General features: G+C 25.7%; 6 protein-coding genes and 1 long non-coding RNA gene across 9 annotated transcripts; 2 read left to right on the forward strand and 5 right to left on the reverse strand.

Annotated features, from left to right (window-relative positions):
- Positions 1–694: 694 nt before the first annotated feature.
- LOC127280029 (Golgi-specific brefeldin A-resistance guanine nucleotide exchange factor 1) lies at positions 695–8,978 on the reverse strand. The gene is made up of 17 exons (XM_051302751.1): positions 8,626–8,978; positions 7,967–8,165; positions 7,669–7,896; positions 7,488–7,594; positions 6,954–7,428; positions 6,504–6,886; positions 6,266–6,443; positions 6,079–6,194; positions 5,825–6,013; positions 5,416–5,751; positions 5,143–5,351; positions 4,824–5,069; positions 4,263–4,761; positions 3,263–4,201; positions 2,665–3,204; positions 2,002–2,595; positions 695–1,502 (listed from the first exon to the last, which is right to left on the reverse strand). The coding sequence occupies exons 1-17, from the start codon at positions 8,743–8,745 to the stop codon at positions 1,380–1,382; spliced, it is 5,481 nt and encodes a 1,826-aa protein (XP_051158708.1). The 5' UTR covers positions 8,746–8,978; the 3' UTR covers positions 695–1,379.
- Positions 8,979–9,259: 281 nt separating this feature from the next.
- On the reverse strand, positions 9,260–10,600 carry LOC127280040 (pleckstrin homology domain-containing family J member 1-like). Its single transcript, XM_051302772.1, has 2 exons — positions 10,384–10,600; positions 9,260–10,142 (listed from the first exon to the last, which is right to left on the reverse strand). The coding sequence occupies exons 1-2, from the start codon at positions 10,472–10,474 to the stop codon at positions 9,658–9,660; spliced, it is 576 nt and encodes a 191-aa protein (XP_051158729.1). The 5' UTR covers positions 10,475–10,600; the 3' UTR covers positions 9,260–9,657.
- Positions 10,601–11,210: 610 nt separating this feature from the next.
- On the reverse strand, positions 11,211–16,139 carry LOC127280031 (ankyrin-1-like). 2 transcript variants are annotated; one of them, XM_051302758.1, is made up of 4 exons: positions 15,979–16,139; positions 15,628–15,724; positions 15,401–15,506; positions 11,211–15,068 (listed from the first exon to the last, which is right to left on the reverse strand). In XM_051302758.1, the coding sequence occupies exon 4, from the start codon at positions 15,058–15,060 to the stop codon at positions 11,407–11,409; it is 3,654 nt and encodes a 1,217-aa protein (XP_051158715.1). In that variant the 5' UTR covers positions 15,061–15,068; positions 15,401–15,506; positions 15,628–15,724; positions 15,979–16,139; the 3' UTR covers positions 11,211–11,406. The 2 variants fall into 2 exon arrangements, with proteins under 2 accessions (XP_051158715.1, XP_051158716.1); XM_051302759.1 differs by having other exon boundaries at positions 15,628–15,729; positions 15,979–16,136.
- A 128-nt stretch (positions 16,140–16,267) lies between these two features.
- Positions 16,268–17,850, forward strand: LOC127280036 (ubiquitin recognition factor in ER-associated degradation protein 1). Of its 2 annotated transcripts, XM_051302768.1 has the most exons (5): positions 16,268–16,416; positions 16,529–16,643; positions 16,812–16,966; positions 17,031–17,585; positions 17,690–17,850. In XM_051302768.1, exons 1-5 carry the CDS (start codon positions 16,414–16,416, stop codon positions 17,759–17,761), a joined length of 900 nt encoding a protein of 299 aa, XP_051158725.1. In that variant the 5' UTR covers positions 16,268–16,413; the 3' UTR covers positions 17,762–17,850. The 2 variants fall into 2 exon arrangements, with proteins under 2 accessions (XP_051158725.1, XP_051158724.1); XM_051302767.1 differs by having other exon boundaries at positions 16,296–16,643.
- A 51-nt stretch (positions 17,851–17,901) lies between these two features.
- Positions 17,902–22,655, reverse strand: LOC127280037 (sarcoplasmic calcium-binding protein). The gene is made up of 6 exons (XM_051302769.1): positions 22,375–22,655; positions 19,654–19,770; positions 18,899–19,066; positions 18,513–18,653; positions 18,296–18,376; positions 17,902–18,220 (listed from the first exon to the last, which is right to left on the reverse strand). The coding sequence occupies exons 1-6, from the start codon at positions 22,510–22,512 to the stop codon at positions 18,074–18,076; spliced, it is 792 nt and encodes a 263-aa protein (XP_051158726.1). The 5' UTR covers positions 22,513–22,655; the 3' UTR covers positions 17,902–18,073.
- A 333-nt stretch (positions 22,656–22,988) lies between these two features.
- Positions 22,989–24,929, forward strand: LOC127280046 (uncharacterized). The gene is made up of 2 exons (XR_007842769.1): positions 22,989–23,192; positions 23,833–24,929. It is a non-coding gene; the product is annotated as an uncharacterized LOC127280046 (long non-coding RNA).
- LOC127280042 (vacuolar protein sorting-associated protein 29) lies at positions 24,624–26,722 on the reverse strand. Its single transcript, XM_051302773.1, has 4 exons — positions 26,556–26,722; positions 26,176–26,367; positions 25,571–25,806; positions 24,624–25,171 (listed from the first exon to the last, which is right to left on the reverse strand). Exons 1-4 carry the CDS (start codon positions 26,556–26,558, stop codon positions 25,054–25,056), a joined length of 549 nt encoding a protein of 182 aa, XP_051158730.1. The 5' UTR covers positions 26,559–26,722; the 3' UTR covers positions 24,624–25,053.
- Between the last annotated feature and the right edge of the window lie 91 nt (positions 26,723–26,813).

The following is a 26,813-nucleotide window of genomic DNA, read 5'->3' on the forward strand; positions in this document are numbered from 1 at the left end:
AAATAATCAATCCTTAATTTTTCACACTTTTTAATATTAATAATTGAAATAATTAAATAGTTCAAATTGAAAGTTTATTATAAAAAATAGTTAGTTAATTTTTTTTATCTAATATACTGTTTGGAGATAAAAAAAAATTGTTTTTAAGTTCCCGGGGCGACAAGTAAAGGGTACGTTGTTGATTGTTGTTTTGATCAGCTGATCGATGTTTATCATTGATTTTAAATTCAAATATCGAAATATTGACGTAATGAGATGTTTACACACTATTTGTTGCTTAATATGTAAATTTATTGCGTATTATGCTTTAGATGAGGCTAAAAGGGATCTTTTATTTTTAATAATCGAATAATAACAAACAAAATAAAAGAAAAAATAATTTAAAAAAAAACAAACTAAATAGTAATGTGCGCACTTTAAAATTTATTTGACCTCTTGTTTCATTTAACTAATTTTTTATAAAGAGATCAAATTTGTTTTGTCTATTAACGTCATTTCTAAATATTATTTTTTTTTTAAAAAAAGCGAATCATCTATTTTTTTAGTATTCGATTGAAATATATTTTTATTTTCTAATAAATAAAATTTCTCTTAAAAAACAACAAATTGTTCTAAAAACATTGTTTTATTTTTAACGATAAAGTCAACATAATTTTTCTATTGTAGTTAAAATAAAAATTAATTAATTTTACAATTTTCTCGTTTTATAAACTACAATTAAATATATGACTTATGAATGAAAATTCATAAGTCATATGAATTTTAAATATTTTATTTAACACTTGATAAAGTTTTTTGTGTATACATTGTAATATATTTATAAGTTTAGTAATTTGTACACTAATTTTCAATCATCTCTCTCTTTCTCTCTTTCTCTATATATATTTATAATATTTTCAAGATAAACTTAAAAATATTATTTTCCAAATTTTTAAAAAATAAAAATCTCCCTTATTGACATTCATTCAAATTTGATATAAATTTTTTTTTTTTTAAAAAGTGATTAAAATTTTAAATTATTAAAAGCTGTCACAAGCAAAAAAGAAAAAAAATTTTTGCGCATAATAAAACTTAGAAAATGAAACTTTTCAAAATAACAAAAAAATAGATACTAAACAAAAATTTGATTTTTAAAAATCACTTAAACATATTGCGAGTAACCAAAACCCCTATTTACTGTTCTGATATATCACTTTTTATTTTTACAATTTATTATTTTATTATTATTATTATTAGATTTTAGTAATTTGACGTCAAATTTGCACCGCCACCAAATTAAAATTTCTTCTTTTTTTTCAATTCGTTTTATAAACGAAAATTTGTTGTTGAATTGAAAAAAAAAAATTATAATTGATCTTTGTACTAAAGCTGAATTATTTTCAATTTTCCAATGTGGCGGTACTCACTTGACGAACGTCAAAAAGACGATCCGCAGCTGGGTCTTCATTAAAATAAGCTGCAGAATTAAAAATCGTTGCTGCTTTTCCCTCCTCAATTGTTGCCTGAAAAAAGAAAATTATTAATTATAATTTTTTAATTCAATATTAAACCAAATTTTATTTTTTAAAATTTATTTTTAAAATTTATATTAAAAATTATTATTTTTAGTGGATCTCATAAAAAATTATTAGTTACAATTTTCATTTAAATATAAAATTTAAATATTATTATTAATTTCTAATATAAATATTATTAATAAACAAATATTTTTATTAAAAATAAATAATTGATATTTCAAATTAATTTATTATTCATTACTTTCAATTATTATTGTAGAATTACTTATTTAATATTAATAAATGAAACATTGAATAATATGTATGTATGTCAAATTAATTATTTATAATTTAAAAATGAATTAATAAATTAAATTTCTAAAAAATTCAGATCGCCTCAAACCGTCTGTCGATAATGTTAAAAATTAAAAGACCATTTTTTTTTTAAATTTAGAAAGTAAATTTGTTTGAAATTTTTAAAACTACTATTTTAAAAAGAAATTACCTCATGAGATTTAACGGAATGACTAAGATTATTCTCGCCAGAATAATGAAATTCATGTGATTGTGGAAATGAATTTTGTGGATATTGCGAAAGTGATATTATTTGATGTGATTGTTGTTGAGGCATTGTTAATTGTTGTTGATTATTTATTTGTTGGGAAATTAATAATTCTTGTGATGTTGTCACCTGAGGGACAATTGATACATCCTGAGAAACGGCAATAATATGTTGCTGTGAATTATGCCAAATATTCTCCTGATTAATTAAATTATTTTCAATATCCTGATTATTGGATATTCCCGGTCGATAAAAATCAAAAACTTGTTGTGCACTCGGTTGAATTGCAACTGGACTCGATACACTTGGTTGATTCACAAGTGTTATAACTTGTTGAGCATCAAATTTTTTTTCAGACGATGAAGCTGGTAATATTGTTGCAGCAATTACTCCAGTTGAACGGAGAATTCCATTTTCCACTGAATTCAATATATCATCATTATCATTAATTGTTTCACTATTATTTGATTCAATTTCCGGTTGTGGTGCTATTGATCCTGGAAATAATGGTTGTTGCTGATCAACAAGACTGATAACCTGTAAAAAAAAATTTGGCATATAATTTTTCTAATTTAGAAAAATTTATGTAAAAAATTAATTTTCTACCTGTGGTTGAGGTGATTGCGAAAGAGGTGAATTTTGAATAATCGGTGGTTCGGGGAATAATTCGTTTTTTAAATTTGGCAAAAATCCATCAATTGTACGCCACGTTGGTGCCCATAAATTTGATTCTGGTACCAAAACACCAGCTGATGACATGACGAGTAACATATTTTTCAATGATTCTGGTATGGCTTCAAATAAAAGTTCACTATTATCAGCGTGCATAAAAGCACGAAGAAGATCAAGTACCGTTAGCCAAAGTGGTAAAAATCCTGGTAATGTGAGAAGTGGCGTTAAATGATGAAGAAAAACTTTTGACAATAATGTCGCGGCACGAAATCTTGTCTCTTCAACTCCAGTTGGATCATTAGGTGAAATTTGACCCAATAATTGAGCGAATAATGGAAATAAAACTTGTTCCAAACATTGGGACCATTCAATACCTGTGAGTTGAGTGAGTTCATGTGCCAAAAGTGATTGAAGATAAGTAATAGCTGATGCACGAACTGGTCGTCTACAATCGCCGCAAAGTCTCGCGATTCCCTATTTAAAAAAAAAAAAAATTAATAAAAGAAAGAAATTTTTTTTTTCGGAAACTTACCTGTAATAAGGGGCGCCATCCTTGTGCCCAAAGTGAAATATCAGTGGTTTCACCTTCCTGAGCCCACCATTGAAATACCTGAGCTGTTCTTGTATGTAGAGTGTGCATCAATTCTAATAATTGAATAGGACTCTGTTGATAATTTGCAGGCTCATCAACGTTTGTTAAAACACGATTTCTTTTGCCAGAACATTGAAGAACTGCTTCGGAAAATGTTCTCACACATCTAACGCATAGTTCAAAATTAAATGGAGTTACGTGAGCAACATCACGAACAAGAAATGATAAACTTTCAATGCATTTCACCAATGCTGCCGGATCATGTGATTGAAGATCTCGATCCAAGACAATGGTATCGGCAGCAACCGGAAGTGGTGCCTCGGTTCCGGTTGGTGAAACCAAAACCCACTCGGGAACTGGACTAATTGGTCGTGGATCGAGAATTGAATTTCTTGATGATGATTCATCGGAATTTGTATTTTGTTTTGATTGTAAAGCACCGGCACCAACGCATTCTAATAGGCTGAAAATTACTTTCCAATCTTCATTTGTGTGTATATTGGCAGCACCAGTTTTTAATAATTCAGATAATCCATAGGCAATTTGTCGTGATAATGGTGACATTCCAACTGATGGCAAATATGTTAAAGGTGTTAATGGTGGAAGAACAGTGCATGCCAATTCTTCACCTCTCAAAAGTCTTATAGCAAGACGTAACATTCCAACAGCAACACGTTCCAAAAGATAGGGTTGATTTTCACGCGCCGCTGTTGTTAATAATCCATCAAGATGCGCTTGTACAACCGGCCAAATACAAATTACACGATCACGATTTTGAATTGTCACTTCCAAAAGACATTCCAATAGAAAAACGGCAAGATCCTCGTCTTGCGATTTCACCGAAACAAGAGCGCCAATCAATGATCGTAATGATTCCACCTAAATTGAAATTTAAGTATTAAATATTTTTCGATAAATAAAGAAAAAAAGAAGAATTTACCTGTAAAAATTTACTCTCCTCGATAATTTGCTTGAGATGACAATTTGCAATACATTTTGCAGCGCGTTCTCTAGCGGCAATTTCAGCTGGATGTGGAACTTTTGCCGTATGAAGTGCAATATATGAATATAAACTGGAAAATAATCCTTGTTCAACAGGCGCTGTTTTCATTGTTGATGGTTCGCGTATTAATGATATTTTTCCTGTTAAATCAAGAAAATCCTCACCCTCAGTGAGATTCTTTGGCAAAACGCGAGCTAAAAATAATGTTTGAAGACAATCAATTATATTTTTCCACGATGCACGTAATGCATCACCATGCATATGAGTTATTTTAAATAGTGTATGAGCCGCCAATTGACATCGTCCACTACTTCCCAAATTTAATACAACTTGATCTGGTTCACCACCAGCTGCTAAACCGGTAAATTTACAAATACTGACTATCAATGTATCCAAATCGCTTGTCATTCCATAATGAGCACTAACTGCCGCACAACTAAAAGAAAATTAATTTTTAAATATACATAATTATAAAAATATATATTTTTTTTTTCTTACCTGAGGAACGCTTGTGCAACTCTTCGTTGAAGAGTTTTGTCGGGAGCTTTATCAAAAGCTCTGCAAAGAGCGCTGACAATTGGAGCCCATGCTCTTTCGGCTAATTCTTTATCGACAAATTCTCCAGCGCTGCCGACTTTTAAATAACTACTCTCTGGACCGCAACTACGTCTTAACAACACTTTCCAAAGATAATTTTCTTTCACAAGTCCCGTCTGTTCAGCTGGCATGACAATTTCTTCATTTCTTTTGTTGAAAAAAAAAAATCACATTTATATTTTTTGCTAATTTAAAAAAAAATACTAAAATATTAACTTACTTGATAGAAGTATAAATTTCATCCAACATTTCTTGATCAAAATCTTCGTCGCCATTAACTTTTTTTAAATTCTTTTTAAAATCCTCGGCATTCATTGGATTAATTTGCCGTTTCGCGTTATAATTATGTTGATCGACATTTAAAATAATTACAGCATAAGCGAGAGTGAATGCCGCGTCTGCTGATGCAAAAGGTCTACCATTGCTATCCTATATTAAATTAATAAATAATGTATTATTAAATTTCATTTTTTTAAAAATTAAATTAACTTACATGCCAATGTTCGGCGAATTTTTCAAGAAGAAGCGAAATCAATGCAGCTTCACCAGGAAGTCGAAATGATTCCAAATATAAACGTAGAGCTTGATCAATTCTTGTATTACTTAAATCAAAATTATGAACAAAACAATTTAATATTGTTTTATTTTCCTTTCTACTTATATATTCGCCAATTGCCTTTTTATCTAGTCCAGGATTTTCACGAAGAATTTTTGCAATTTTCTCCGGATCAGGTTGCTCAACATTATCACCTAAAAGTCCATGTTCTGACAATTTTGCAATTCCCTTACGAGGATTCTCGTTAAATTTCTCAGTACCCAAAGCCAACCACTAAAAAATTTTCAATGTTTATTTTATTTCTTTTTTTGTAATTAATAAAAAAAAATAAAATAAAATTATCTACCCTCTTGTTGGCCTTTGTCGTGAGAAGTTCATCTCTCGTTGGAAGATTTGGTGACGGTGCGTGTCTAGAAGTTTTACAAAGATCATGAAGACCTTTACATCTTGCCTCCATTCCCGAAATTAAATTAAATATAGCATCGAGGGAAATAAATTGCATACTGTACATGGTTCCCATAAAAGAAGACGCGTTCTGAAAAAAAAATTAAATTAATAAAATAGAACAAAAATTTAAAAAATTTTTAATAAATACATTACCCTAGATAAAAGTTTCATTGATTCCTCATAAAGATTCGTAGAATAAAGTCCACAGTCGTAATTTAAATACAATTCCGCGGGTAAACCCGGTATTCTCCACAGCCTGACAATCGCTTCTAAAAATTTATATTTTCATAGAAGAAAAAAAAAAGCAAATTATTATTTAAAATAGAAAATAATAAATTACCCAAAGCCAATTCTCGTTGTTCGTACGATATTCGATTCGATTCAGAATTCACTATTTCCATTAATTTAGTAATATAATGTTCTAATTGAAATTTCAAATGTTCCCTTTGTGATTCGAATAATAAAAATGACACTTGAAGATTAGCAGCTAAAATCGATAAACGATCGGATCCCAGCAACTGCAAAAAAAAGAAAATCAATTTTTCATGAATAAATTACATTGAAAAATTTTCACTTACCAAAATTAAATTTCGAGAAAGATCATCCTTTGCTAGCGACAATAATGATGTAAAATTTGCAAGTGCATCAGCGGCAATTTCCAATGCTACTTGCAATAAACTAAGACCTAAATGCATCATTATTTCTGTATTTTGTTTATCTAATGGATTGCATATTGAAGCAAGAAATCTAAAAAGTTCACGAACACAAAGAGAACCATATGGTGCATATTGTTGATGTGGCATAAATCTAACGCCTTGAGTATTTACATATTCTTCAAGTGGTTCATCTTCTATTCGTATTTTCGGTATTTTCGATACATCATAATTAGAATTATCTTCAACTGATGATAAATCTTCAACACTACCCGCTGGCGATTGAATCCAAGTTTTATCTTGATTTTCTGTAATAATAAATAAAAAATTAATATTTTTTTTTTATTTTAATTTTTACTATATTTAATTAATTACCTTGATTCTCTGGAATGTTTTCCTTTTCTAAACATTCAATTGTTTCTTTTTCAATTGTTATGGAATTTTTATTATTATTTTCGGAAGACGATTCACATTCATTTTGTTGTGATTCAGAAGAATTTTCTGTTGTCAATTCATTTATAATTGTTTCCTTATTGATCTCTTGATTTTCATCTTTTGTTTCAAGATCCAATGTTTTTGCTACACTATTATTTTTATTATCAATTTTATCATCATCAACTTTTTCCGGTGGACTTTGATCTAATGATCCTTGCATATCAACAATATTGCCAGCAGGCGTTACAGGCGTTGTTGCAAGATGATTCGCTCTTATTCTATCAACAGGACTTAATAATTGTGACTCGCCATCTTCAATTTCATCAGGATTTGGTTGTTGTGACTTTGATTTGGAATGTATCTTTGTTTTTCTAGTTTTACTTCGCGTATTATCCATATTATTTGTTCTCATTTTCTGCAAAAAAGAATAATTCAATAATTTATAATTTTTTTTGTTAAAATTGTAATTTTTACCTTCATATTTAAAAGACCTCTCGAATCGTCGACAAAATATGGTAATCTTGTAAATAAATGTTGAACCATATCTCTCAAACAGTGTTCCGCTGTTCGTCTCAATAATTCTGAAAAATAATTTTTTTTGATAAATTAAGAAAAAATAGATTAATTAAAAAAAGGGTTTTTCTTTTTTCTTTACCGCTGAGACGTGTTTCAAAACATATTCGAAAACAAGAGAGCATAATTTCACAAATACTCTCATTTGAAAGATGATTGCCAGCTGGAGAAAGCATTAATGCCCGAAGAACTTGAAGAATTCTCATTAGAACAACACCATCGCCAGAGGCATCTGTACCCACAAATCTCGCATGGGTAACAGCATCAGCCACAGCTTCCACACAAGGTGCAATCGCTGGATGATCTGGATCTAAAATAAAATTATAAAACAATTTTATTTTGTAATTCAATTTTTGGCGAACAAATTTTTTTTTTTTTACCAATTAATCCATAGGAGATTATTTTATTAACAGCTGATAAAGCGAGACTAGTAACTGGTCCAGTGGTTTCTTCGGATCGTATAATTTCAAGAAATGGTGCCATAAAAACAGCTGGTTCCAATTGAGAAACATCTTTTGCCTCATTTAAAGCTTCCTTCAACGAAGACAATCCCTTCATTAAAACATCTTGATCTTCATCCTTGAAAAAGAAAGGAAATTCAAACACTAAATACCAGGAAATAAATTAAATAGATAATAAAATAATAAATAGATAACAAATGACAATTGCTTCAAGATAAAACATTGTCGTACATACGATTCTAAATAATTACTAATCACGTTCTAAAATTGTTTTAATTTTAAATTTTACATCAACAAAAACAAAATTATTACAATTATAATAGAAAAATGTCAATATGATTTAAATAAAGAACATATTGTTAATAATAAAATGATAACAATGAATTCATTAAAAACGTTATTAATAAAAATGACAAATTTAGTTAAAATAAAAAACCGAACATTGAAAATAAATTCGTTTCCTGTCACACGTGGCAGAAGATACGCTGACAGTTCCTCAATAAGGTAATTATTGTGAGAGATCTGAAAATAATAGGGAGTATATTTGTTTCTTTTTTTTTTTATTGTTTCTTGTTTACCTGATGAGAGTGTGACGACCATCGTACACCACGTCGCATTGCTGTTACCAGGAGGCCCACCTCCCCTTCAAGGACATAGAGTCCACCTCCTGGACATGACATTTTCGGTATCCTATTCATTTTCGTCTGCTTTTTGTGCTTTTTTTTTACTCGACCATTTTAAAAATCTTTCTTTTTCTAATTTTACAAATATTCAAATTGGTCAAAGAACACTTGGATTAAATATACACATATTGAATTCACTATCCTCGGGGACAATGTTTTTTTTTTTTATTATTTTCGAAAAACAGTAAAAAGACCGAAAAACGGAGCCAGCTGTCGATCTACGTCACAACCATTTTATTAAAGAATAAGAGGTTATGTCAAACGGTTATTTTTCTTTTTTATAAATTGCAGTCAATGACAACGAGAATATTACTGCGGAAATTTCTTCTTTTTAAATTTACTTTTAAAACTTCACTAAAATAATTAAATTATTCATATTAGGTAATTAAAGTAATTTAATTAGTTCGAAATAAATTGATTTAACAGAAAATTGTATATACTAAAACTTTTTTTTGAGGTTAGAAAATTTTTATTTTTTTGGAGGTAAATTCAAATTTTTTTTATCGATTTCTGAAAATGAAAAAACGAATTTTCTGAATAAAAAAATATATATTTACCAGTAAAATACATGAAAATTGTGGTAAATATAAAAAAAAGAGAGTATTTGGTATTAAAATACTTGATAAAATATAAAATCATTCATGTTCTTTCATTCCTTAAAATAATATTTCACAGATATATTAAATATGTAGTTAAATAAATAAAAACTATACACTTTTTTTTTTTTAGAGAACACATTGTAAAAATAGTTGTTGCTCTTTAGAGAAAAAAAAAATTCTAACATTTTATTCTTTGGGGGAAAAAAAAATTAAAAGACAATACAATTTTTTTAAACTAGTGGAAATTGATGCAAATTTTGCGGATTTTTTTTTTTTCTAATTATTTGTGAGAAAAATTTAAATTATTTTAAATAGGGATAAAAAATTGTCATGTTAAATCAATGAGATTTGCTTCTCTTGTTAATGTATTAATTGCTGAGGATGTTGCCATTGAGGTAGTAAATGAACGAACATGAGAGCGAAAACTCGCTTTATTATGCCAGGCTTCATCTCTAACGACTCCTTGATTTCTTGGATACATAAGTAATGGATCCTTTCCTGTTTTTTTATGCAATCTTTGTTGTAGAATTATTAATTGCGATCTCCAAAATTCATAACTAGCTTGTCTCAATAAATTTATCCATTCTTCAACTTTTTCCTCAGATGGTCCACTTAAAATATGCCTTTTTTCATGTTCATCTCTAAATGATATACAAAATGCAAAGGCACTTTCGCTAGATGTATCTAAATTAATACTGCAATTTTCAAGAATTATCACGCCCGCCGGTTGTCTTCTATCAATTTGACCCAAGTCATTTATATTAAAGAAAAATAGTAAATTACATTTTAATTTAAACCATCTTTCTTTAAATGCTGCAAAAAGTAAATTAAATTAAATTGCATTTTTGGAAAATTAAAAATCGTATAGAAAAGATAATAGATTTAGAAAAAAACAAAAATTCAATGTCAAAAATAAAAATTCCCCTTATCAAAAATTGTAAATTCCCCGCCCCCCCACAAATCGTATGTAGGTAAAAATAAATGTTGGCAAATGATCAAAAATCTGGGCAGAGGGGAAAATTAAGTTTTTTTTTTTTAAATATATACAAAATACCTGATTTATGAGCACGTTTGTGATTTAATCGTCCTTCAATAGTTGCTGGGCCAAAACTAGCCTCATTAAGGTCTTTATCATTAAATTTCATTCTATTAAAGTTCTTTGTTCACATATAAAACGATCAACAAGTTTATTAAATGATTAATTATATTTGATTGACACATCCATCATTTTTGTAAACACGTATCATGATCTACATAACCTCAACTTTCCCCCCTAAATATCCAGAGTTGGGAATCCAGAATTTGAAAAATGTTAAATACATGTAAATCAACGTAAATTTATTTTAAAACCAATATTTTTAGATACATACAAGTTATACACATTAAAGTTAATTTTAATGGGATGATATGTTTCAATATTTTTTTATATATTTATAAAAAATTAATTAATTCAATAATCTTCTATAGAAACAATGAATATTTTCAAATTTTGAAAATTTAGCGGTGTGAAGTTCCTCATCCAATCAGAAAGCGCGTTATATTCAAAGCCGCCATGTTTGTCTATTGGCCAATCAACGATTGCAAAGTACAGAGAGAATTTTGTTATTGTTCAATTTAAAAGAGTTTTAGCAAGTTTCTTTTTATAAATCTTTATTTAATATCGTAATTCCCTATAATTTGTTAATGTCTGATGTTTTACGAAAATTTCGAACAATAAGGTATGAACTTTTTTCTAAATAAATATAAAAAAAAAAATGGTTAAATTTACAATTTGAGGTTATGCCAATCGCAATAAATTGTTTTTACCTTAATTATTAAAATAGTTTAATGTTTAATTAATATTTCAAAAATTAATCAAAGGGAAAAATAATTTGACAACAATTTAAAAATATACAAAATAGTTATAATTCAGTCATTGTTTACAAAAAAAGAAAAAAATTCGTACAAAAATAGTTTATATACATATTGAAGAAGACTAACAAAAAATTGACATTTTACAATATTTATTCTATGAAAAAACGTTTATCACAACGTTTTTTTTGTCTTTGCATTTATTGCACTTTAATAAAAAAAAGAATCAATCTTCATCGGACTCATCATCATCATCATCACGAACAAAATAGAATGGCTCAATAATTCGACATAAATTTTTCAATTCATTTAAATTGAGTTCTTTAAAAATTAATTCTTGCACTAAAATAGGTATTGAAATATTTATAGCTTGAGATAAATAATAACCAGCAATAATAATAAGATTATTACGTTGAATGCCAATATTATAACGAAATATTAATTCTTTTCCATAATATGGAAATAAATGATCAATATTATTTGCAGCCATGACATATTGAATTATTTTATTACGTGCATATTTAGTTAATGTTATTTCATCAGCAATTAAAAGTTGAAAAAATGAAATTTTTCTTGTAATTTGTGTTCGTTTTAATGATTCAATTTCTACTTTACACAAATTATAATAAATATGAACTGTTCCCGATTCTAATAATTCTTTATTTTCCCAATGAATTTCATTTCCGGCTGCTTCAATTTTAACAAGTCCTTTTGTCATAAGACGAGCAATTTCTTTAAATGCATTTCTATTTCGTAATATTTTTTTTAATTTAATTTCAGACGTTCGTTGACTATATCTTTCAAAATCATCATAATCATTCCAATGTAAATCGGGACTTATTAATTTTTCCTCTTCTTCATTATAAACATCTGAGCAACATTCTTGATGAAATGCTGTCCAAGCCCACATTGAATGTTCAACCGCATAACAAAATGCAGTACGTCCTCTTTTATCAATTACATTAAAATCCGCATTATGTAAAATTAACATTCTCACTGCCTCAGCATTTGAACAAATACACGAATAATGAAGAATAGTACGTTGTTGTATGTCTATTATTGTATTTACATCCAATCCATATTCCAAAAAATAAGCCAAAATTCTATCAGTATTATAAAAACCCCGTTTAATTACCATTCCATTAAAAGTATCATCACAAATTTTATCACTTTCATTTCTTGGTTCAACAATATCATTCCAATTATCGCTTGGATGTTCAAGAATTTCTTCTAAATTAATTCTATCATTCAATTCATTTATTAATAATTGACTATATCTTGCATTGAGTATTTCAATTTTTTCCGCCTGATCATAAATAATACGTTCAATTAATGATAAAAGAAATTCATTTTTTTCATTAACATTAATGCCAATTTCAATTAAAAATTTAATAACATTTTCATTTAATAAATTATCAAGTGCAAAATGAAGTAAATTTTTTCCCAATATACTTCTTTCATTTAATGTTGCACCATTTTTTATTAATAACATGAAAATTTTTATATTACCCGCTAATAATGCATGTAATAATGGATTTAATCCTTTAAAACATGTTGAATCTAAAGATGCACCATTCTCAATTAATTTAATTATAATATCTTCATTATTTTTATCAATTGCATAATGAAGTAAATAATCCTTTTCCGTACATGTATCAAGATCAAAATTTTTTTTTAACAATGCATCAACAATATTGATATTATTTCCTTTAATAGCAAGATGCATCACTGTATAACCATCTTGATTACCATAATTACCAATATAATCAATAGAATGTCCTTTATTTAATAATAATTCAACAATTGGATAATTATTTAATGAAATTGCATGAAAAAGTAGAGGAGAATTTTCTGAATTTATATTTGCACCTGATTTTAAAAGATATGAGACAATATCCACAAATTGATTTTTAATTGCCAATAAAATAGGTGTTTCACCTGATTTTGTTGTAACATTAATATTAGCACCATTTTTAATTAAATATTTCACTAAATTTATATTACCACTGAGAATGGCAAAAAAAATTCCAGTATAATCTAATTTTAATTGTTCATGAAATTTTAATCTCGTCTCATAACCACATATTAATAACGATTCAAATTCATTATTATTTTCTAATTCAAAAATTGCTGATTTTAATTTAACATTAATATTGGCACCATGTTGTTGAATAATTAATGCAATTTCTTCATGTCCATTTGAGATTGCTGCTAAAAATGGTGTTGAAATCAAAGAATTATTATTATTATTATTATTAACTAAAGCGCCTGCTTCAATTAATAAATTAACAATTAATTTATGTCCACGTTGGGCAGCGGCGTGTAGTGGTGATAAAAAATTTCTATAACAAATATTTGGATCTACTCCTTGCTCAAGTAAAAATAAAACAATTTCCACATGTCCATTATAAGATGCAGCGTATAATGCAACATAATCTTCGAGCCATTGATTAGATATTTTTTTAGTTTTATGTAAATATTTCACTAATTTTAAATTACCAGATAGTGCTGCGTAAAATAATGGTGTTTCCATTGTCATTGATCCTGAAATATGTAAATTTGCTTCGTAATTTTGTAAAATTTTCACCAATGATAAAGATCCTTTTTTTGCCGCCAAATGCATTGAACTTAATTTTGTTTTTGTTTTTAAATCAATAGGTACACCTTTATTTAAAAATAATTTTATAATATTTTTATTTCCATTATTAACGGCAATATGTAATGGTGTCATACCAATAAAATCCAATGTAAATAATGACAAAATATCACAATTATTTAATATTTCATTGATTAAATGTAAATTTTCTAATTTTGTTGCAATATGCAATGGATTTTGTTTATTTAAATCGTGAATATTAATATTGGCGCCAATTTTTAATAAATAAGTGAATATTTCAATATTTTTTATTGCAAAATGAAGTACTGAATATCCATCAATTGAATGTATTATTTTTAAATTTGCCCCATAATTCAATAGTAATATAACACTATTTAAACAATTTTGTTCAATTGCCAATAATAATGGTGTCATTTTGCTTTTTTCTTCAATAATATTTGGATCTAAACCTTGAATTAAAAAAAATTCAAGCATACAAATTTCTCTTGACATAACGGCATTGTAAATTAACATTTTTTCTTCTTTCAATGAATTTAAATTTTCATTATAATATTTTAATAATATTTGAACAATTGGTTGCAATCGTAATTTAACTGCTAAAGAAAGGGCACTTTCGTTATTTATTGTTTTTGCATTGACTTTTGCTAAATTTTCCAATAAAAGATAAATAACATCCATATGTCCTCGTTCAGTGGCAAAATGTAATGGTGTATATTTCATATATTTTGTAGTATTATTCACTTGATTTTTATCAATTAATAATAATAGACGAATCATTTGTGTATTACCATATTTTGCTGCATAATGAATTGGACTTAAATTTGTAATAGTTGACGTTACTGTTATTGGACAATTTTTTAATAAATAACGAAGAATACGACGACATTCATCGTCAACTGGTGTACGATACATAAATAAATGAAAAACATTTTTTCCATCTTCATCTTCATCTAATAAATTGCATGTATTATTTTCCTTCCATATTTTTTTATGTATAAGTTTAATAATTTCTAAATTTGCATTTAAAATTGCCACATGAAGTGCTGTTGTTTGATTATTATTTAAACGTAGTTTACATCCATTTTTTATTAATAATTCAGCAATTTCAAATTGTTTATCTCTCAATGCATAGCAAAGAAAATTAAATCCACGATCCCAAGTTTCAAATAATGATAAACTAATTTCATTTATTATACTTTTGGCTGCTTCGATATTATGTTCCCTTAGGGCATCACATAAGAGTTGATTAATTAATTCATTCATAATTATACCTGTGAAAAAAAATATAATTATCAATATTTTAAATTTTTTATTGAAAAATTTCATTATTTTCAAGGACAATTATGATTTAGCAAAAATATATTAATATTAATATTAAATTATTAATAATATTAAAGTTTAATCACAAATAAATAGTATAACTCACCTAATTAAAAAATTGGGGAAATTTCTTTTTATTATAAAGCTAAAAATTTAATTTAATATCATTTTATTTTTTTATTTTTCTGTGACTTTTAACGGTTTTTAATTTAGAATAATTAAATAATAAATAATTTATAAATGTTTTTAAATATTTCATAGACATAAATTTTAATATACTCACAAATTTTGTTCCTTGATGAATTTCTTTATTCTTGTGTTTTATAAAATAAAATTTTTATAAATTGTCTACGATTTTTATCTTAATTCCATTTTTTTGTTTATATTTCCTATAAAATCAAATAAAAATTTTATTATTTTAATACAGAAATAAAAGAACATTAAATTAAATAATTTAAAAAAATTACATATAGAAAAATATAAGGAAAAATTAATTTTAATTATACAAACCTTTGGGTTAGGAGTCTATTTTCACGCACGAAAATAGTAATATTATTATCCACGTGTTTAAACTTGATTGTTCTTCTTTTGTTTTGCAGCAACTAATCTAATCTTTCAAAATAAACTTTTCATTTTCTCAAATTTAATTTTTGTATATAAATATATTTGTGAAAATTCTCATCGGAAATTTTAAAAGTAAATTCTTTGGTTTTTTTAAAAATAAAATTATCAATGCTGATAAATTAAATAGTATTTCAAAAAATTTTTTATAAAAATAAAACTGCTTTAATATCCTTTTTTTCTAAATTATTAATTTAATAAAAAAGTGGAAAGATTTTTATTATAACAAAAAAATATTACCTTGTTCAAAAATTAAATTGAAAAGATAAACAATTTAACGATTGTTCAATTTTCTTATGTAAACAAGTCATTAAGAGTAAACAAAATTAATATTATCACTGAATATAATTTTAGAACGTAAACTTTGAATAAATAAGTAAAAACAATAAATAAATTGTAATTATTATCACAGAGGGAAAAAAGTAAATAAATATGGTTAAACTGTCATTCTTTTACAGTAGTTTAACTTTGTTTACGTATATCGAAGCAAGCTTCCCAACCCTGATTATACAGTGCGCATGTTCAAAAAGTCGTCTGCTGGTTATGACATATCAAAAATATTTACTAATTTGTATACACAATACTTTATAAAAGGAAGTTAATTTTTTCATATTTTCTAATTTTCCCAGTGCTTTAAATTATCAATCGAAGAAAATAACAAGTATAACTGGAAAAATGGTAAACTAATTGGAGAACGAAGTCCTTCAGTCAACGAAATCATTTTTAACTTCATTTCTATCTATTTGGAGGTTAAATTTTACGGGTGATCACAATGACTTTCAACTTTCAGTTTGGATTTAATATGTTCCCGGATAATCCACGGCCATTTAATACTCAATATAAATGCTTTTCCGTGTCTATGTTGCCTGGAAACGAAAGAGAAGATGTTGAACGAGGTGGAAAAAGTAAGTAAAATGAACAATGCCTTTGTCTTCAAATTAAATTCATGTACACCATTTTATAAATTTTTATTTACAAAAAAAATATAATATTTTTATCACAAATAATAATAAACTAATTATAATTTTGATTTTTATTTTTAAAAAAAAATTATTATTTCACAAATATTTCAGTTATAATGCCACCATCAGCTCTTGACACATTAACAAGACTGAATATAGTCTATCCAATGCTTTTTAAATTAACAAATAAAAAAACCAACAGAATTACACATTGTGGAGTTTTAGAATTTGTTGCCGACGAAGGAAAAGTTTATTTACCTTATTGGGTAAGTATTTTAGAAATCAGAAAAAAATAAAATACGCATTTTATCATTTTTTTTTCAATTCTAGATGATGCACAATCTTTTCCTTGACGAAGGTGAAATAATAAATGTGGAATTTGTTTCTCTTCAAGTGGCGACTTATGCACGTTTTCAGCCACAATCTGAAGACTTTTTGGATATTTCAAATCCAAAAGCTGTTCTTGAAAATGGATTAAGAAGTTTTGCTTGCTTAACAACAGGCGATATTGTTGCAATTAAATATAATCAGCGAATATACGAAATGTGCGTTTTAGAAACAAAACCAGGTCCAGCTGTTAGTATTATTGAATGTGATATGAATGTTGAATTTGCACCTCCAGTTGGTTATAAAGAACCAACAAAAGCAATTACAAAAGGTGAAAATGATGTGAATCCTGATGATTTAATGCCTGAACCTTTAGGATTCGTTGCGTTTAAAGGCCAAGGCAATAGACTTGATGGAAAAAAGAAGAAAAAAGAGGATTCAAGTCCAGCTGAACAAACGTCTATTAAATCTGCTTATATTCGTGGTATTCCCGATTACGATTATCAAATAGGAACTCTCAAATTTCTCCGAAATGCTAAACCAACTAATAACAAAGAGGTATTTTGTTAAATTTAAAAAAAAAAAAACATTTTGAATTTTTTCTTCATGAAAGCAAGAAAATTTTCAACAAAAAAAAATTATCTTTTAATTATTTTTTCCAGATTAAGGAGCTGAATGAGTTTAAAGCCTTTGCTGGCGAAGGAAACCTTTTGAAAAAATCAAAAAAGAGATAAGACGCCAATGTGATTTTCAATTTAAATAAATTTTATAGATTTAGTTTGTAAGACTCGATTATAATTAAATCAACTTTGTAATTTGAAAACGCAATTTGTTTTTTTTAAATCCCTATCATTTTTTAAAAAATAATATTCAGTTTTGTTATTTTCAGTCATTTATTTCAGTTTTTTTTTTGTATAAAAAAATTGCCTACAAATAACTTAGAATCTATCTTACAGCTAATGGACTACATTCGAAAATCAGTAAAATTATAAGTGTAAATATCACAATTTTTTTTTTTTTTGTACACAAAATGTAATTTTTTTTTTTCAGTCGTCTAATGGTCCCCAAAAATACTTGCTGGGCTTTGAATGATCATGAGAGACGATGAATTCACGTCCATGTTTTACGAATTCTTTAAGATTAATTTTTCCATCGTCGTTTTGGTCAATATGACTAAAAGCTATTACAGCATCCTGCAATAAAATTTCAAAATTGCTATAATATTTTTTTTTTTTCAATTTAGAAAATAAAAGAAAATTTATTCTTACATCATGTGAGAGTCCAAGACACTCGAAGAATAATTGATATTCTTGTACGGAAATTTCTCCATTATTATTTCTATCAACAGCCTGAAAAAAAAAATAGTTTTATAAAATTTTTGCAAAAATCCTTAATACTTTTTCTATTTTTATAATGAAAAAAAATTATTTATTTTATATAAAAATAAGAATTATTAATTTAAAAGATAAATGTTAATTAACTTACTTTGAAAAGAAAAGGAAGGAAATTGTGACACTTTTTTTTTAAAGATTCATCCTCAAGAACATGTTGCATTCTTTCGAGATATTGTTCAACACCAATAAGATTATAAGGGCTTATTTCTCCCCACTGTTCTTCCCATATTTCCTGCAAAAAAAATCAGATAATTTAAATTTAATTACATAGTAAAAATATTTTATTAAAAACAAAAGTTGATTTCTTTTAAATTATAATAATTTTTAATTATTTTCATTATTATCTTCATAAAGTTTTTATATATTTTTAATTCAAAATTTTATTTTCTTTGAATAAAAATTTATTTATTTTTAAATTTATCCTTTAAATATTTATTAATTAAAGCAAATTAATTATTAGAAATTAATTATTCTTACATTAAGAACATGTTGAAATTCCTTTTTCTCCTCCGTCGTTAAATGTCCCAAATTCGCGAATCTTTCTCCAAGTAGCATAAAATCGTCATAACTAATAACGCCGTCTTTATTAACATCTAAATGACTATGAAGTGTTCTCATCTTTCTTCTCCAGAAATTGGATTCAGTCTGAAAGAAAATAATTTTTGAAATTATATTAAACTTTTTTTTTAATATCTCAATTAAAAAAACGAATTTATCTTATAATTTACAATGAATTTTCGAAAATATTTTTAAATAAAGTAACATAATATTTATCGGTTACAAAAGTTTTGTAAATAATATTAGCAGCCTTGACATGAAAAGATAATTGTAACGATTATCTAATTATTAGTCACTTTATAAGACAGGATTTTCTTTACAATATTTATTCATTGCATTACACATGCAAAATTATTATCAAAAAACAATCGTCTTAAAATTTACAAAGAATTAATTTTTATTCCACATGATTAATTAAATAGGCTATTGAAAAAATTCAGCTACTATAAATATTTATCAATTTTTTTTTTTTTTTGAGACTAAATTATATTTAAATAAATACATTAATTAATTTTTATTTCAATTTGAATATTTATATTATTTATTATTTAAAGATTTTGAATTTTTTTCAGAAATAAATCCACGGGGGAAAAAAATTGAGAAATTCATTTTACTCTTAGAAATTGGAAATATCAATTTTTTGTGTACAAATTAATCTTGACTGTATGACCTACCCTTTCTGGTTCATCATCACTATCGCTGTCACTATCGCTTTCTTCATCCAAAGATGCTGTGGCTCTGGAATGATGAACGTTTCTTTTGCTGCTCATATAATGTTTTGCTACAGCAAACTGAAAAATAAATTTTTTTTTAAAAACTTTTATTTGATAATGTAGACATTTAAAAAAAGAATGTAATAAATATACAAATTCTTTTATGCACCTTAATTATTATTAACGAATTTAGTAACTTTTAATTTTTTTTAGAAAATAATTTAATTTTATTTTTAATTTAATTTTCTATTGGAAAAATTAAAAAAATATAATTTATATTAATAAATTACAATATTTAATTTTTTATCCCCTGACTTTGGAATATTTGCAATAATAATTGCTTAATCTATTCAATTAGAAGTAATTTTTTTCATTTTCGTTCTGTCAGCGTTTTTTTTTTATTTTTTTTTTTTTTACATAATTGTGAAAGTAAGACACAGGTAGTTCAATGCAGTGCATTCACCCGATGGACTTGTTCCCGTAAAGCTTTTGCGACTTAACATGTATTTCTCGTCAGGTTTAATGTGTGCGTTTAGCAGCTGTTTTAAATCGATCCCTTCAAAAATTGCAAACTTCTTTGTTATATCCCTATAGAGAAAACAACCCCATACTCGTCTATCACAAATTTTTATTAGAATAGAATTTTCAAAAAACTAAATTCATAATTTTAATTTAATCGCAATTTTATTTATTATTAATAAAAATAAATCGCAGTATAATATGAGATAAGAAAAAAATAATTTTGAAATAAATATTGTAAAAATATTTTTTTTTTTTTTAAATGAAAAACGTGTTTTCATGTCTTCTATTTGAATGCATGTTTTTTTTTGCAGATAAGAATTTTTGCAATGCCTATTTGCAAATAAACACATTGCGATACATTATCAAATCATAAACAGCTGCATCCCATTTTTTAAACAGGCAAATGTGTCATGTTATTCACCTGTAATCAGTCGCCAGAGTATTCATTGGTAAACATAACATAATCTCGAGGCCAATGAACGAAACGGTACTTAATGCCTATTCCTTTTTTTATTTAGCGTCAATAAAATATTGCTACTTTTAGAAATAAATAAAAATAAAAGAATTTATCATTCAAAATAAATTATTATCACCGCATATTTCTATTTTTCAAGGTGAAAAATAATTTTTATTAATTTTTAAAAAAAAATTCAAATTCTATTCGAAAGGAATTAATTTTTGAGAATAGAATAAAATTTTATTAAAATAATGTAAATTTTGATGAAAGGAATATTCCAAGTATTTTTTTTTATTATATAATAATAATTTCCATTGATGAATTTGATAAAAATTATATTCAATTTAGAAAATATTCGCATGGCAAAAAAATATTTAGTTTTTTTTTGCAAATTTTTAAGAAATGGACTTTATGGCCTTGAATTAAAAATTCGAAGGGGCCCTAGAGGAACATGATATAATATATTATATCCGGCACGCGAAACACTAGACGCTCTCTTTGTCTTTATTTCCCATACAAAGGAAAATATATATATATAACATACCATGCCTGCAAATTGTCACGTACACCCTTTCTGTACTTGATCGGCTAAGTACTTGCAATATTTTACTTTTTTTTTTTTTTTTTTTTTTTAATTTCAAGTTCTCTGATTTAAAATTTTTATATAATCAATAATTTGTTTAATTAATTTATATTAGAATTTCTTTTTTTATTAGTAATATGAATTATCTAAAATAAATTTTATTGATTTAAAACTTGATTTTTGAATTTGTCCTAATTTTGAAACCAGCTCAACCGGTTTTGAAGGATCATTTGATTTTGTGAACTATTTATCATTTTTTGTTCCATTATAAAAACAGAAGTCTAGTGGAACGTTCCAGTGATTTCGATTTCAGATAAATAAAGAACTTATTATTTATTATTTTCAATTAATAATAAAAATATTAATTTATAAAATATAAACTAGTTTTTCCATTCATTATAGAAAAATGGAAAATAATTTTCTACTTTTTTAAGAATTAAATTAGAAAATGATATTTTGCACTAAAGTTGAACTTTGAAAGACAGACAGAATGAAATATAAATATTCATTTTGGAATATAATTTTAGTGTTATAAATTAGGGATGCAATTTTCTATTTATAAAACAAGAGATCATTGGCCTTTTGCTATCGTAGAAACCGCCAGTCGTTTGCCTTGAACTTCCCACGTAACAAAATCAAAAATTTATAAAATGAATTTTAAAAAAAAGTAATTATTAGTTTTTCATATAGTTATCATAGATTTTTCATTTAATTCAAATTTTATTTTTTATTAAGAAAAAAAAAAAATTATAGAACAAATTTTAAATTGAAAAGTTAATCTTCTTTATTTGGATCTCTGATTCTCGTTTACCTTGAATTTGCGTTTTTATATACACGGGTAGCAACAATTATTATTACAAGGACAAAAGTTTTTTTTTTTCAATAATATCCTTCGATATCAAATCAGAACATCTGGAACGTTCCTTTAAAAACTTTACACTTTTTCTTTCATCAAAATTTACGTATTTTTTAATAAAATTTTACTCCATATTCTCAAAATTTTAATTTCTTTTATTAAAAACATTTTTCTATTCCAAAAATATAGAAACTATTTCTCATTAAAAATGAAATTTGCAAAAATTAATTAATTAAATTAAAGTAAATATTTATTAATAATTACTTGTAATTTTTGTTCTTGTTGAAGATGACGCCTCTCAGCATCAATGAGGGCGTTACCAATAGCTGGAATGGATCTTTTTTCAAAAACTCCTTTTAAAACTACAGAACGTAGTCCCATTCGAAGAAGTGTTGTTGCCATTTTTTTTCTGCTTGATGCAAAAGAAAAATTGTTTTATTTTCGCAAATTTTTTTTTTTTTAAACTCACTTGTACGATCGTTTAGAGCGCTCGATTCAAACTAAACATAAACAACGAAAGCCGGGTCTTTTTGTATCGTGAGCGCCTCACAACAGACGCTCTTCTGGCACAGGCGCATTAGTTTCCATTACTTGTTTTCTTTCTTTTTTTTTTTATTTCTCGTATACTGCACCCCTTCGTAACGAGCTTCTTTGCACGTGTGTCCTTTTCTGCAATATATAGATAAGTCTCATAGGCGTCGAATATTCTTTGTTTTGATGCGGTAATTTTTATAAAAAAAAAAAATCTCCTTTCTCATAAAAAATGATGCGACCACAAATTAAGGAATTCTGAAAAATATAATAAATTAGAATACGATTTTTAAAAGAACATTTTTTTAAATAATTAAATCTAGAACTACAAAAAACGATTTTTTTTAAACAAACTTACTGTTCTGTTTACAGAAATATTATTTAGCAATTCATTTGTTTTACGATTTATTTTTTCAGTTGTATTTTGTTTGAAAAATTTCACTCCAAGTCGCTTTTAAAAAAATGCTAACATAAACGTCAAATTTTTTTTTGCAAGATAATATTCCAAAGAAATTCATATTCAGTGTGTTATGTTACCAGAATACTTTTTAGTAAGCATTATTTTTTTTTTACTGAATATTGAAAAATAATTATCTTGCATAAATTTTTTATGTTACACTTTTTTAAATGAAGAATAATTAAATTATTTTATTTAATTAGAAAATATTAATTATTTTCAACTTCTTATTATGATAAAACTATGAATTTTAATTTATAGAATTTTGAAGTATTTTTCCCTGTACTCACTAGAGAATTTAAAAAAAAAACCTCTTTCTTCAAAATTCTTATTTTTTGATCTTTATTTATTTCTTTTTTTTATTTTCATTAGAAAACTGAGATTTTTCTCAAAAAATAAATTTAGTTTTTTAATGAAAATGAAAAAAAGGGGGAAAAGTGAAAATAAAAATTTTTTTATGTTTAAAAGTTTCATCAACAAAAAATAGAACACCTTGATATATGTTTATCATTCTCTATTTTTATTTTGTGCAATTTACTTTAGAAAGTCAATTGGCGTGATAATTTATTACGATTGTTTGATTTTAATTAAAAATTCTATTTATCCAAGAAATTGTATTACAAGATATAAATAGACATTTTAATCTAGGAATAATGTGATAAAATATAAATTCCTCCTAGAAATGTTCCTTTAAATGACGAAATTACGTAATGTTTTTGTCCACAACACTTTAGAAAGAAGACGTGATTACTTTGTCAATTTCATGAAATAATAATAATTTTTTATCTAAGGCCAAGTCCAGAAGTTGATATATATATACAATACATATACATATATGCCTTGTGCGTGAATAGATAAAAATTGCAGATATACGGAAACTATAATTATATATTAATGTTAGACGTAAACATTCGCAAAATGCACGTCGACCACAGTCACTTGAACCAGGTCATATTATGTCTGTATACGTGACCAACAGCATGGCTGGAAAATCGTAAGCGTGGAAACTTGTAAACAAATGCCAAGGATCGATTGTGGGACGTAAAATGCAAATTCTTATATAGAATAAAAATTAAATGATGATGTCCTCGAATTCGATTATTTCATTTTTTTTATGGGCTTTATCTCGTGCCACGAGTGAAAGGAAATCAAGAATCACGTTTCTTTTCATTCTTTCGATTATTATTATTATTATTAAGTAACAGGAAAGAGACTTAAACCTCATTATAAATTATAATCCTCTTTAGTCTAAACTCCCCTCACTCTCTCAAAAATTGAAAATAAATATTACCATTTTTGCCTCTACTATATAAGAATTTGCATAAAAATATTTTATTAAAATTTCAAAAAAAGAATACTTTAAAAAAGTTTCAAATAAAAACTAATATTAAATTGTTAAAAACAAAAAACTACAGTAGTTTTTTTCAAAACTCATTTTATAAATAATTTTTAATTAAAGTTGAATAATTTTATCAAAATATAATAACTTTAAATTTGAAAACACAACACTACAAAAAAGAAACTGTTAAATTACATAACGTTTTATTTATTATCTTATCAATATTAATAATTTACGTTTTGTTTGATACTTTATAATAATATATTCATTATTTAGATAAAATAATTATTAGAGTTAAAAATCATGTAACTGATAAAATCCTTTATAAACCAATATCTAAAAACTGAGATTATACGATAAATAAATGTTCCCTCTCAGCTAGTTTTTTTTTTTTTTTTACAATTAACTTATTTACATTAGAAGCAATACGCTCCTAAGTATGCGTATTATAACGCAGTTATATAAATATTTTTGCAGAATTTTTTTTTTTAAAATCAATTCATATTCTAAAAATAGCGAAAAAAAAAAAAATTCAGCACTATTCATTTATGTAAAAAGAATTCAGAAAAAAAAAATTGTATCCAAAAAATATCACGTTTTTCTATATTATCTAAACTTAGCTCTTTTTGTATTCTATCCGTTCAACTTTAACTTCGTCACCAACCAATTGATAAACATATGTAACGACAGTAGAACTCTGGATATCCATTAAGACGAATGATGGAATCACTGAGCTAAAGAAACAAATTTTTTTTTCTTAGTCACTTCAAGGTAATTATCACCTGCTATTGTCTCTTAAAAAAATTATTCAAAAAAATTGTAGAAGATTTAAAGAGCACAAATTTATGATTTACTAATTATTTTAGCAAATAATGAAAAAAATTAATTTTTTTTTGGAAAAAATAAATAGAAAAAATAAATATTTAATTAACATGAATTATATACTAAGAATGTAAATTAAATTAATAATTCCAACAAAATTTATGTGTACACAAATCAAGTGTTTTTTTTTACATAGAGGAAAAACTTGTATTTTTAAAATATAGATTGTGTTCTTTAAAAATTTACGATTTCCATAATAATTGAAACTATTCGAAATTAACTGCTTTATGTTACAAAAAAAAGACTCTTACGTGTCGAGAGGATTGTAAGCTCCAGTCGCAGAGCCAGGATTAATGTAAAATTTATTTTCATGTTCGTATGCTTCGAATTTATGTGTATGGCCAGATATCAAAATATCAACATCTAATTGCCTTTGGATCAAGGCCAAAGATTCTGGATCTCCCCATGGAACAACTTGATGTCCATGAGACAATCCAATTCTAAATTGTCCAACTGTCACTACTTTTTGTTCAGGATAATTTAAATTCTATAAAATAGAAAAAAATTTATTTATTCAATGTGCTCTGTAAATGTTAAACATTGAAAAAAAAAAATCCAAAACGTTTGTAATTAAATTTTTTTATCCCTCATAAATATTTATTTATGAAACAAAAGTTTTTGTCATATTAAAACAAAAAATAAAATTTAATTCATTCTCAAGTTCTGAAAATAATTCTCAATTTATATATTCTATTGTCTATTCACAAAATATTGAGTAAATAATTAAATAAAAATAAAACATTTTCATAAATTTTTTAACAAAATTAAAATAAATTTACTCTTTTTTAAAAAGTAATTATTACGAAAATAATAATAATTAGAAAAGGTTTCATAAGTTTTAAAAATAAAGTTTTACCTCATCAAATTCTCCTCTAACGACATGAACATCACTGGCCAATGTTTTTAAATAATCATAAGATTCTTTTGTACATAAATTGCCTGTACATAAAATGTGTTGTATTCTTCCAGGAACAAGAAGTTTTTTAAACTTGCTTGGTAAACTACTACATCTATGTGGAATATGTAAATCTCCCAAAACTAGTACCAACTGTAATGAAATAATTATTAAAAATATAAAATTTAAATTACTTTTCAATCACCACAATTATTATAAAATAAAATCTTTACTAAAAACACTTTTTAATATAAATATTAAAATAAAATTTGAGGTTAGATTTAAAAGGCTTCACTCAAAAATTTGTTATAACATTTCTGACAAAATGTTTTTGTATTTACCATATTTAACTAATATTCAGGACAAATGTAATAGTATAATATATACTGTAATATTTTAAAAGAATTAGTAATACTGACAGTATTTTCAATTTTAAAGTCGAAAAAACTAAGAAAACAGTAAAAAAAACAGTGAACAAACCGGAAGTAGGAGTGACAGAAGTGACAGCAAAGACCTAACCGTTTTGATTTCCGTTGTCCAAAGGAGCCAATCAAAAATCCTGTTTCAAAACATGCGCAATAGCATAATAATCAGTTAAG

Source organism: Leptopilina boulardi, unplaced genomic scaffold (assembly GCF_019393585.1).
Source record: "Leptopilina boulardi isolate dan_hultmark-lab unplaced genomic scaffold, ZJU_Lbou_2.1 LbouV2_229, whole genome shotgun sequence".
Taxonomy (NCBI): domain Eukaryota; kingdom Metazoa; phylum Arthropoda; class Insecta; order Hymenoptera; family Figitidae; genus Leptopilina; species Leptopilina boulardi.